This window comes from Coccinella septempunctata, chromosome 1, assembly GCF_907165205.1.
Source record: "Coccinella septempunctata chromosome 1, icCocSept1.1, whole genome shotgun sequence".
NCBI lineage: Eukaryota > Metazoa > Arthropoda > Insecta > Coleoptera > Coccinellidae > Coccinella > Coccinella septempunctata.
Genome location: NC_058189.1, coordinates 12,999,553 through 13,012,520, shown reverse-complemented (window position 1 = coordinate 13,012,520; position 12,968 = coordinate 12,999,553). Strand labels below are relative to the sequence as shown.

At 34.0% G+C, this 12,968-nt stretch overlaps 1 protein-coding gene across 1 annotated transcript; it reads right to left on the bottom strand.

Annotated features, from left to right (window-relative positions):
- Positions 1 to 3,255: 3,255 nt before the first annotated feature.
- On the bottom strand, positions 3,256 to 12,705 carry LOC123312050 (cleavage and polyadenylation specificity factor subunit 5-like). The gene is made up of 5 exons (XM_044896248.1): positions 12,431 to 12,705; positions 11,565 to 11,829; positions 6,065 to 6,230; positions 5,226 to 5,340; positions 3,256 to 3,710 (listed from the first exon to the last, which is right to left on the bottom strand). The coding sequence occupies exons 1-5, from the start codon at positions 12,601 to 12,603 to the stop codon at positions 3,689 to 3,691; spliced, it is 741 nt and encodes a 246-aa protein (XP_044752183.1). The 5' UTR covers positions 12,604 to 12,705; the 3' UTR covers positions 3,256 to 3,688.
- Between the last annotated feature and the right edge of the window lie 263 nt (positions 12,706 to 12,968).

Sequence of the window (12,968 nt, the reverse complement as noted above, 5' to 3'; positions counted from 1 at the left end):
CAGGACAAAATTTGTATCTGGAGGTAAAGTACCCTCCCATTCGGATCTCCGGGGGAGGGTGGCTTAGCGAGTGAATCATCGTACAACCACCAATGAAAAGCACATAGCTTTTGCAGCATGGAACGTCAGAACCTTGCTAAAAAACCCCAAGGCCGAACGACCCAAAAGACGTACCGACCTAATCGATAAGGAACTGCAACGAACATCCATTGCAATAGTTGCGAGGCACGCGTTTCGGACGAAGGTAGTGATAGAATAAGCGTATACTTTTTTCTGGAAAGTCTTGCCGGAAGGCGAAATCAGACAACATAGCATAGGCTTTGCCATTAGGAACGACCTGGTCTCCAAACTAACCGAAAATCCACAGTTGGCATCTCAGAACGTATAATGACCCTACGCTTTCCTTTCCTGCAGCAAATAACACGTTTGTGAACATCATTGCAGTATACGCACCCACTTTGAACTCCTCTGACAACTTAAAGGACACTTTCTACGAAACATTCGTTGCTACATTAAGTAAAATTCCAAAACGGGAACGAATTATTATCCATGGAGACTTCAATGCCTGAGTGGGTAGATATCAAGACTCAGAACGTATGGCCACAAAACAATTTTTTATAAAACAAGATTCACAGGTGGGGCAACCCAATGATTCATTTATTTTGAGACAATTATACATGCAGGTAACGAAAATGTTAAAATTATGATTAAAAAACTACACACAAAGTGTTTTTCATATGGGTTTGAAGTTAAATAAAGCCTCACTGAGCCGGTCCTCATTTTTGTCAAATTCTAATGTTCTGTTACATTGAAACTAACAACTTCAAGCTAAATTTAAATTTCCAGTTAAATCGATCGAAAATTTCAGAAGTTATATAGCCAGACGAAAATTTCAGAAATTAAATTAAATATTATGTCGATGAAATTTAGAGATTTATTACTGGTAGAGTTATTGACTCAAATCGGGTCAAATTGAAGGCAATAGCTTTCTACTAAACTTCATATTTCATGAAGTACATACATTTCTTACATACAATAATTCAAAAGAATTGTAGCAGCGCCACATCTAGCAGTCCCGCCGTGGAGCTATACTGCTAGTCTGCTACTGCTACGAGTGTTAAGATCTATTTATGCATGATTGTCATTGTCGTAGTCAATATCACAGAACACTCATATACATTAGCATTATATCACAAATAGTGTCAGTTCTTTTAACTCTGCATAAATGTTCCTGGAGAAATGGATAGATTCAATTTGATTTTAAGATTAAAAGAGTGATAATTATAAAAAATTATGAAAGTGACGACGATGCATGAATAGACCCTTAAATATCACATTATCATAGACCCTCAAAATATTATTATACATATATCAGAGGAAGCTTCTGCATTCGGGTCCGCTGACGTCGTAACTTACCTGTACCCTAATTTCTATTTAAATTTAACGGCTTTGTTTCATACTCAAACTTCGGGAAGATCGTGATTATGTTATAAGGTGTTTGTATTGAATCGAAAATATAATAATACTGATAGCTAAAGGAAATTTTACAAAGGCTATTTTACATATGATTCTAATGAATAATTTTAGTAAGTAAAGATGGGATTATACAGCAACCCTACAAACACAATGTACAGCAACTGTACAGATACTGCACTACAAGTGCCTCCTGAGCGCAGCACAGAGATTGCTGTACTGAAACTGCACAGTTTCTGTATTGATGATTCTGCATTTGAAAAATGCAATTTTTGATATACAGTGATTGCACAGTTTTTGTATTGATAAATCTGCATTAAAAGAATGCATGTATTTGATATACAGTTACTGTACTTTGCCTGTTTTGATAATTCTGCATTTCGAAATTGCAGTTTTTGATATACAGTGACTGCGCAGTTTCTGTATTTATAATTCTGCATTGCAAAAATGCAATATTCGAAATACAGTTACTGCGTAGCTTCTGTATTGATAATTCTGCATTTTTAAAATGCAGTTTTTCTATATAGTTACTGTACCTACAGATTCTGTATTGATAATTCTTCATTTTAAAATGCAGTATTTGATATACAGTTTCTGTACATTTTTTGTATTGATGATTCTGCATTTAAAAAATACAGTTTTTGATATACAGTCACTGCACAGTTTCTGTATTTATAAATCTGCATTTCAAAAATGGAATATTTAAAAGACAGTTACTGTATAGTTTCTGTATCGATAATTCTGCATTTTGAAAAGGCAGCATTTGATATACACTTACTGCACAGTTTTTGTATTAATCTTTTTTTATTTTGAAAATGCAGTTTTTTATATACAGTTACTGTACAGCTTCTGCATTTTAAAAATGCATTATAAGATATACAGTTACTGCACAGTTTCAGTATTTATAATTCTTCATTTCAAAAACGCAGTATTTGATATACTTACTGCAAAGTTTGTACAATGATTATTCTTCAGTTTTTGATTCTGAATTCTGAAAATGCAGTATTTGATATACAGTTACTGAACAGTTTCTGTATTCCTGTAATGCGTCGAGTGTAGGTAGGTACGATCGGTAGAGTACGTTATTGCCGATTATGCCCGAAAGTCCTTTGTTGGAAGTTGGAACGTTTAACATCAGTCGTTGGTCGTTGGCCATATTGTTTCAGATTATTAGATTCGGATATTAGATTTGAAATGAAATAAAATAAGAATAAAACAAATTAAGAAGCCCTATTGGCAGATGACAAATAGCGATAATGTGATGGCCATTAACCAATAGAGCTTTCCTGTCTTGTTTTATTTGAATTCTTATTATATTTTATTTGTTGCATAAACTCATCCTCAATCCTTACTGGCAAAAGCTAACTTTCTGCCCCACGCTGTGTTTATGAATTTCGAGAACCAATTTCCTTGAATGTTTGGATTGGTTAATTGTTCGTAGGACCATTGGGTTTTTTTTTTGTAGCCACCAAAGATAGTACAGATTTCCCATATTTTCTTCGAAACAAAAGCCCGAGACACGCAGAAATGTTTTCTCGTGAAGACAGTCTTAGAATGTAGTTGATTCTCGATCTATTTTATTGAATATTTTTTTACGGATACCACTCATCTAAAATTTATTATATTCTTTTTCTGTCCATGCGCTAGAAATGAGGAAGTTTCAACAATTTAAAACATGTTCGAAAAATAGTAGAGGAGTTCATTTGGAACTCAAGCTTTCAAGAAAAGCTGATCATTTTTGTTGTTTCGAATAAATTATAAATGGAAAATGAAAGAAATTACTCAAATATAAAAAATATATTTTAGTGATATGATACAAGGTCGTGAAGAAGTCGTTTGATAATATATCATAAAATCTTTGTTCTTGGAAAAATTCCAATTAATCACTTCAAAACCTATATCCAAGTTCTTTCATCATGCATAAATTCAAATTCAAAAATTTCAATACACGAGTGCGAAAAATATAATTTATATTCATTTTAAATACCAATATGGATTAGAATTCCTAACGTCCTTCTGAACAAAAAATTCTTTCTATTATAGTTTGAATTAAAAACGGCCTATTATATAATTACAAATTTATTAGAAACAGGTATCCATCAGAAATTAAGTTTATCCTTATGTACCTATGTCTATATATTGTATCTTCATATTCCATGTATGATTTCCACCGTTTTCTTGTTATTCGCTCCATATACACAGTCTCTGTTAAATTCTACATATAATTGAATTGGAACCTGAAAAAAGTTAGAAAGAATTAGTTATTGCTATTTGAAGTAGACAGATTCAATAATATATTTCCAAGATTCAAAAGTTATTACTGATTGTTGTAAAAAATCTGAGACGCTATAGGATACAATAGATATATTACGAGGTAGTTATTTGCTTCTTTCTGTATACCGAAAACCATTGAGGAATAAACGAGAATAATGGGTGTTAACTGTTCAAGGATATTCATTCAAAATCTACTTCATTTCCACGTAAACTATAAAGCAGTTTTATTGTAGCCCTGAGAAAGGTCGGAAATATATGATCGACACGTCGGCAAATTGAAGCATTGTGTTTTCTCCCCGTCCCTCTACTACAAACCATCGAATCGTAAACCGTTTTATTGGCTTTGGGAAACATAATCTTTACCTTTACGTAGACGTACGAGGATGTATTGATATCTAGTTAACACAAACCAATTCCATGCATAAAAAAATATTGCGTTACCATAGCAACGGACAATAACCCATTAGAAGGGTCAGTGTGAAGTTTGAGGTCAAAAAAGTAAACCAGAGTTCGCAATAAATTAAAAGAAAGTAGAAGTCCACCCAAATTGCGAAAATCGAAAAATCGAGTATCGAGCCATCATCGAGTACCTGTATTTAAAAGGGTTAAGAGGTAAGCAGATTTACGAAGATATGCTTAATACTCTTGATAATCAATGTCCTTCGTATGCGAGCGTGAAAATTTGGACTGCAAGCTTCATCTTCCATTAAAGATGATGGACCGATCGGCAAGGTAAGTTTCTGTGTCAGTCCCCGAAAATATCGATGCAGTTCATGACATGATTTTATCAGACCTTCGAATTGGGCTAAAACGGATATCTGAAGCATTGAATATTTCATACGAACGCATTCATCATATAGTTAACGTCAATTTGGACATGAGAAAAATTGCTGCAAAATGGATCCCCAAATGTTTGAATGTTGACCAAGAGCGTGCAAGGGTAGAAGCACCGCGTTCGATCTGTGCTCGATTTGAAAACGATGTAGACTTCTTAAACCGAATTGTTACTATGGATGAGAATTGGGTACATTTCTACGATCCAGAAACAAAGCGACAATCGATGGGATGACGACAATCTGGTTCTCCAAGACCTAAGGAGCTTCGTGTCCAAAAATCTGCTGGAAAAGTTCTTGCTTCAGTTTTTTGGGTTTGCTGCAGTTGACCGAACGACGCTGAGCGGAGTAGGCTAATAGGAAAACTTAAGTTCTAATTGCCAGTTCAACTTGAACAAGTAACTAACATCAATATTCCAATTTTAGCCATTGTAGATAACGGAGAAGGCTAGATATCATAGTTATGGCTCTCATATAATCAATGTCCTCCTATTATGATCGTGTAAAGAGTTCGGATTTAAGAAAATTACCCTGTTTTATCAGCTAATTCGAAATATACTAACGATTACTAAGTTCGAAAAATACACTCCATCTACTCTATCTACTCATCTTATCTCATGGGATCATAAGAATCTAAATAAATACCTGCAGAGTGCCTGTGGCAATGTTGATATAATTGGTCCATATCCTTGGGAATTGTCATGAAGCTCGAAAAGTGGCGCCGCTACAAGTTTATAATTTTTCGGTACAGCAAAAAGAGCTGAAAATAAACAAGTTAATAATAAAGGATGTTTCATCTCTCGTCAATTTTAATTTCACAATAATAAAAATGCCAATATGATTTGGAAGAGAAGCAAATACACATTTGAACTCACTTTAACATTAATGACAAGAAAGGACAATAATTTACATTACTGTTCCTGCAATTGGTAAAGGATAATGACTACTACAATGAGCTACAAACGAAGCCATTTATGAGATCATTCCGTTAACACCCCATCGAAGGATTTCTCTTCTTTAAATGTTGTGTAATATCTCAATAACGACGACACATTTAGATCTACGATGACTCTTCTGGGAGATACGCGTATCGAAAGTCGTCATTCGAAATGTTTCCAAAAAGATGGGATCAGTTAAAAATTCGTCAAGACCGAACGGTTCCACCGAGCATGATAGAACTTCTAGATTTATTATAATTAAGAGTTGCTCTTTCAGAATATGTATCACACTCAGATCTATGATCATTCTGGGGATATAATACACGTGTCGAAAATTTACCTTCGAAAAAGGATGAGGTCGGTTAAAATTTCGTCAAGACCGAACAGTTCCACCGAGCTCGATTAAATCTCGAGAACAAGCGGCCGTTGGTCTTCAACGCCATCCACCTCTACACTTATTAGTATACTGAACCAACTTACATTTATAATTATAACCTCTCATCATTTGTTTTGTTAGGGATCATTTTTGATTTCAATGTTTCTTACCTTTATCTTGAAGTTGAACTAGGAATAAACGCTTGTGTTCCTTGGGTTTGGTGATATGTGGAGGAATATATGGATATTGAGGTGGTTCGAAGTTTGGCCTCCACCAGTTACCAATGATGTCTTCAACCAGCCATTCCTGTTTTGGACCATCGCTCCTGCCGAAAGTCTGCGGAAGAATTGTTTGAAATAGCTTTGGGATTATTCTAATTGGTGAAAACAATTTTTCATAAACCCATATAACGTGAAGAAAGAAATCCTAACTAGGTTAATTAACAAAGTGCATATATTGGCACTCCTCCTTTTGCGATAAATTCATTCTTTCGGTGGCTGTGTGATTTGTGGCGCTGTAATCGCATTTAAGGCAGTTTTTTCAAACACCTGTAAACCTTATGAGGTTTACAGGTGCGCTATATGTAGCGCACCACACTTTTTGATCATATTTAGGCCAACGCTCTTGAATTTTCATAAGCAAATGCGGCAATTTTGCTCGACGTATCCAGACAAAATAAAATGGGCTTCCAAAAACCAGTAAGTTGTTTTCGAATGGATCTATGGCGATATAAATTGTTGGTCTGCGTCAAAGCTAAAATCTTTCGCAAAATTTGCGATCTTCAAATATTGATTGAATTGATACATCTATGAAATCATAATCATAATCACACCGAAAAAACTCAACTACATTATTTTTGATAGGATAAGTTGTTTACCACTACATGAATTTCGCTATCAAGTACTTTCACCCACCTGAAGACACTATTATGATTTTGTATGGTAAAATACTCATTTTAGATTTATTGGTGTTTGAGAAGTGAATAACAGTTAAGAAAGACGATTAAAGCAACAGCAGCAGTAACACTCACACTAAGAACATAAATACTGAATAAGTAGAAAAAAGTTTCTAATCCCGTGCGTTTTTAACTTTTTTCCCGCACTCATTTCAGTTTCGAAAGTTTCTCTTTCCCGCACTGGTACGAGAAGATAATAGTTCGTAGTGTGGTTCACCACGGTTGTGGACTGTACAGAGCAAGCACAAATGGATTTTCACTACCCTAAAATGGAATTGCGCTTGCTCTGAACAGTTCACAACCGTTGCGAACCACTCTACGAACAAACACTGCTTGCTAGAACTCCGCTTCCCGTCATTCGGTCAACAGCAGTCACGTGCAGAAATTATGACTTTCCTGGCTTTTTGGGAAAATATCTATTACCCCCTGTTGATAGCTAATAAGCTAATGGATACGATATGGCTTGTACGCGTAACCCAAATTAGAAAACTAACTCATTCGAAATATTGAATCAGAGGTTGATAATCTACTAAATTGTCTTGAGAGTAAGATTCTTAACATTGCTGCTTCATTTGTTTTGAAATATTCATAATAATATTATGGTTTTGTTTTGTCAATCAATGACGCAGTCTTTCTGTTGATAATTCTCCGAATTGATCGCTCAAGAACTTATTAATAATTCAATACTTCAACTCGTCTTTATTCACAACTAAACATTTCATTCTAGAACAATAAGTGTGTAGATACAAGTACTTTCGAAACAATAAAATAGTTCTGAGAAATTCTTAGACGTGTATCTTGAAAATACACATTGTTGTTTAAAGATTGGAAACAGAAAATTCTGTAATAACCTTTTTCAAAATGGCTCTGAACATAAAATATATTCTAGAAGAAAAATCGAGCGATTAACATCTAGAAAAGGAAATACAAATTCAACATTAAAAATCACAAACAAAACACATCATTTTATTGTTGATATGAGGATGACTTTTGAACTTTTTCAAACATTGGAAATTGATAATGGTTTGGTTCTCAACTTTTAAGTGGATATGTGTAGAATATTATCAAGAAAAAATGAAGCCAAAGATTGTTTTTTATTCTTAATTGATATTTCAAGCTTTTGACTGTTATGTCTAATCTTCTAAAAACATTGGTTCATCATTCAAACATTTACTATTAACATAATTTCAACAATATACCATCGAAGATCTTTTATTTTTACGTTTATAATTACACTATGACTTCATTGTCTGATAACACCTTCTATACCTTCAGGAAATTTACTTCAACAGCCTGTATTTCGAAAACAGAGCCTTTCCGATAGCTTCATTTGAAATTTCGTCCGATTCTTTGACGTAAAATATACCATTAAATTTGTTCAACACAATTTCGGGGCATCCTGTATGTAACAAACAAGCTAGCCACTAACTATCACCGTAATTTGCATAAACAAAACCTAGAAATTCTAGATCAATTACTACCCCATCAAAAAGTGTACGTCATTGACCTCGAAATACATGAAAAAAGTACGAATTGGAATTCGATTCCATCCCTATAATAAATAAAGGTTGATAAAAAAATCATCCTCAATAACAAAATGTCTATCCATTTTCAAGTTGGTATCGAAATCTTCCACCCCTTATAGATAATGCATGTGAATGAAAATTTACGAAAATCAAAATAAAAATTGACCTGTTCAAGTATTCTTCTATAAATTTGAAATATGAGATAAGTAGTGAAATGAATAATTAAATCAATTTTTGCAAAAATAACGAGAGTTATTTTAATTGATATCAGTCGAGCATTGGATAAACATTTGGTGGTAGGAATTAAATCCTAAATTGAGGAAACGTAATTGAAAAGTTGTGAGATAACATACCAATTTTTGAATATTCATCAATGGTTATTCTTTAAAAGTGAGTTTTAAAATTAAAATATTGGCTGATCAAGTACTTGATAGCCTGAAGGTGCTTTGTTAAATGGACAGTTGGTATGTCACTTAAGTATTTATAAGAAGAGCCATAAGAAGCTACATAAAGTCTAAATATATCTGAAAATAAAAGCACAACACTCTAATTTTGAATTAATCCCATCGATATTGAAAAAATTTTCAATATTGATAAGGTGAACTATTTATTCTGATTCACTTGTTTTATAAAGAATAGAATTAACTAACAGACCAGAGAAAATATATAACGAGTGATTTTAAAATAAGGTCACCAATTAGTTGGAATATTTCAATAATTTCGGGTACAAAATAGAGACGTGTAACACTGCTCTACGCCGAGCTCCCACTCTACACTCATTGCGCCGAAGTACCCTTCTTTGAAATGCGCTAGCTCAACGGCGCAAATTGACAAAATTGTTGTTTACTCCTCTAAACGCGAGTGGTGAGTGCGAGATAAAATTAAACCTTGTTTGTATTTCGGCACTAACGATAACGAATATCGGAGCCTGATGAGGCTCTCGATATCAAAACATATTTACTTTGCAGATTTGGGCCAGTGTCATATGTTGGTTAGGCACAATGGGGAATTCTCCTCAATTTGGGTTATCACTGCATATGCAAGTTTAAACTGAATAATTATGAGTTTCATTCATGATTTCTTCAAATTCACCGCGGAAACTATTCAAAATCATCCTTCAAATATGGGGTTTTGAAATTTAAATCGCTTTGTGCGGAGTTTACGATTTGGCAACAGCGCATACAAGACAATGAAAAGAACAATGTCCGATCAGCTTGTTTATAAAATAACAGCTGTTGATCTACAGGCGCGTGCTTACTGGCGAGCTTCAACTGCAACCACCCATAAAAATCCCATAAAATATTACGACCTGCCTCGTTCGTCGCAGACTTCATAAACAGCTATCTTTGTCTATCTCATCAAGATAATGCATTTGTTGTCCTTTATTATCAAGGCATATTTCAGTCGATGTTGCCAGCTTGTGCAATTCTCACACAACGCTTTAAACTTTAAATACCCATTTTTATTTTTCATTTTTAAGTGCTTAAAATAATTTTTTTTGGGAAACGGTTGAAATGGTTATTTCAAAATGTGTCGTTTCAAAGATATTTCGTAAAAAATACATCATTTTCGTCAGAAGGAGTATTCCCTATTCCGATGTTTAACTGGGTTATAATCCCAAATATGTGAGTTCAACTCGATTGTGCGAAATCGAGATCTGACAGTCTTTTATGTTAAAATCTTCAGAGCGCGGATGTGGCACACTCGAATCTTGTTCGTTGTTCATTAAGAGCCCTGGACATCGCTGCGCCATTGCGCAATTTTGAGTTAAGGCAGTGAATTGACGATGGGAGGTGTTCAAGAGTTCCTTTGTTGGTCCAAGAAAAATTACCGAGTTGCCAATCTTGGATAACATGCTTATCAGGCTAAGATAAGCAAATTTCAAAAAATGTTGTAAGTCTAACATTGGCTTTCATAAAACTCTGATTGTCCGATAAACGATTTGACTCGATTTCTAAAACAAAATCACTGAAACCCTTCATTTCTGAATTTAGTGAAGAAGTAGCAATTGAGAATAATTGAATGGACGTATAAACACCATTTCATGCGAGAATGATATTCTGAATGATCATGACTGAATTATCTATTGAAAACAAATTGACGCCCATTCGTCAATCAAGCGTTGATTCCCCGATCAAGCTTTATGAAGCCCGGTGTAAGTCTGCTCAAATATATGACCAATGTCACTGTTCTTATCAATGATCGCACCCCCGCGGTCCTAACGATATGAAACGAATGTATGTGTTACTATGGTGCGTTCATAATGAGTCTTAATGGCAATCACTGTCCGAATGAACAGTGAATTTCACCTTCTAAGATTATTTTGTTGAAAGGTACAAAAACTGGGATAAAATATTAATGAAACAATATTATACAAGAACGTATTTTAGTTATCTCACCACATGAAACATGTGAACCGAAAATGATTAAAATATTCCAATTTTTACTGGGTGTTGATATTTTAATATCACCGATTTTTAGGGCAGACTCATATTCACTTGAATTCACAATAAGTATGAGATAAAAGCAATGAAACTAGATACTGTATTGAGTAATAACCATGTAATTCAAAGCAACTACATGGATAATCACCTTCCCACAATCACATACCAGGAAAGCTTCTCATAAATGATGACATAACCCATTTAATTTTGAAAAATTGTCCCACCATAATACAGCCTTAAATGTGAATCTCTTTGAGTTATTCAATGCTTTGCTATATGTATATCTCTATACACTTAAAAACATATTGAATCTCACTAATGAAAATATCCACTAACTAAAATAAACACTCATTTTTGGTGTTATTCAGTATCAATAGAAAGAGACCATACTTCATTTGATTTTCTTTCATCTAATATTTTCAATATTTCTTATTTTATGAATAATAGCAAATAAATGCTCATTATAGTGAAATCTGTTATACCTTTTATAAGAACACCCAATGAATAATCTTCAGAATTATTCAAGTTTTGTGTGATTCAAACTTTACAAATCTCAATGATTATACTTTGAAGATATTATTATATAAAAAGGCACATTTCAAGGAATGAAAAATTAAGAGATAAAAGGATGAACATCAAAATTATAACAACTAATTCACAATTATGAATTTAAAAACTAAATATTTTCATTTCCATGCCACAAAAATAGCAACATAGTTACTTCTAGTATGACATGTATATATACCTCAGTTAGTAATCTTTTCAGTCCTTCAATTTCATCTTCCCCAGGATTTAGTTCACCGCCAGGTAGTTTAAAAAATGTTGTGCCCAGTTGTAGGAGCAGAACATGAGGTAAAGAATGCTCATGAACTAATAAAACTCCTTCGACACTCCTTCGCATACCTATTTTTACAAATTCATCTCTCATTCTCTGAAATCTTGCAGGTACACTTGGATCTTTTTCAAATTGAGGTTCTTTCGTACCGAATGTGTAGTTAGTAAGAGGATACCTAAAAAACAACAAATGTAAACTCAAACAATGAGGATACATATCACCCGACGATATGAATATCGACAAGTGTTACGATCTGAATTGAGCTAGCCAATTTGTCATCGTAAACTCAAACTTTCAAGTGTAATTGAAAGGGATGAGCATCTTTCACTTCCACAGCAGTTACTAGAATGTGATAACAATTTTTTGTCTGGTGAAGCAGACCATAACACACCACACTAATATGAGCACTATATGCCTACAATAAACATTGATCTAATCAATCGGCTGATACTTCTATTGCCATGAAAGTCGCTTCAGCGAGTTCAAGAAACTGTCTACAATTGGAAGATGTCTATCTCTCCCAGTCATTGATAATATTTTCTGTGTGTCCTATATCTTTTTGCTCAGTAATCTGATCGCTGCTTGACCGACTATAAGACGTTGAACTACAACAAACATTACGTCATATTCAAATAAGGAGTAGTGAGCAAAACAATTTCATGTTTATCCCATATTATTAGAGACCAGTGAACAGACAAAAAATATTTTCAACGTTTCTGATACTGGATAAAAAGATCGAGTTGAAACAAATTTTAATGAATCATCTTCTAACTTACAAATTGACGATTTTATTGATTGCTGTTGTAACTGAAGGGGTATAGCTATCAGAGGCTCTTCTTTTTGGCCATCCTGTACCGTTTGAGTTCATAGTACCGGGTGCACTGGCATTTCCTTTATTCATACTTGACTGCATTTGTTGAGCCTTCACTTGTGCAGAATTCATTGCCATTTTCACACGACTCAATGCCGTTTGAATTTTTTTATATGCACCGATTAACAAAATAATTACCAAGCACAGAAATTTTTAAAACTTTGGTTATGTTATGTTTTGAAGCTTAGAATATAGAAATATATTCAAATTTTTGAAATCTTTTTTTTTTTTGTTATCTTGAATCTTCTGTGCTTCCCCTCTTCCTAGAAGAAAATTTTGGGCTCGCTCTTTAGACGTGCACCCAACATTCTCAAACTTTATTCTTTATTCTATGATTTCTATGCACCTTTGCCTTGCCACCACAGAACACTAATATAAGCTTGCCACCTTTCGAGCACAGAACAGTTCAATTAGAACACGGAACACTGCTAAAATCAAAAAAC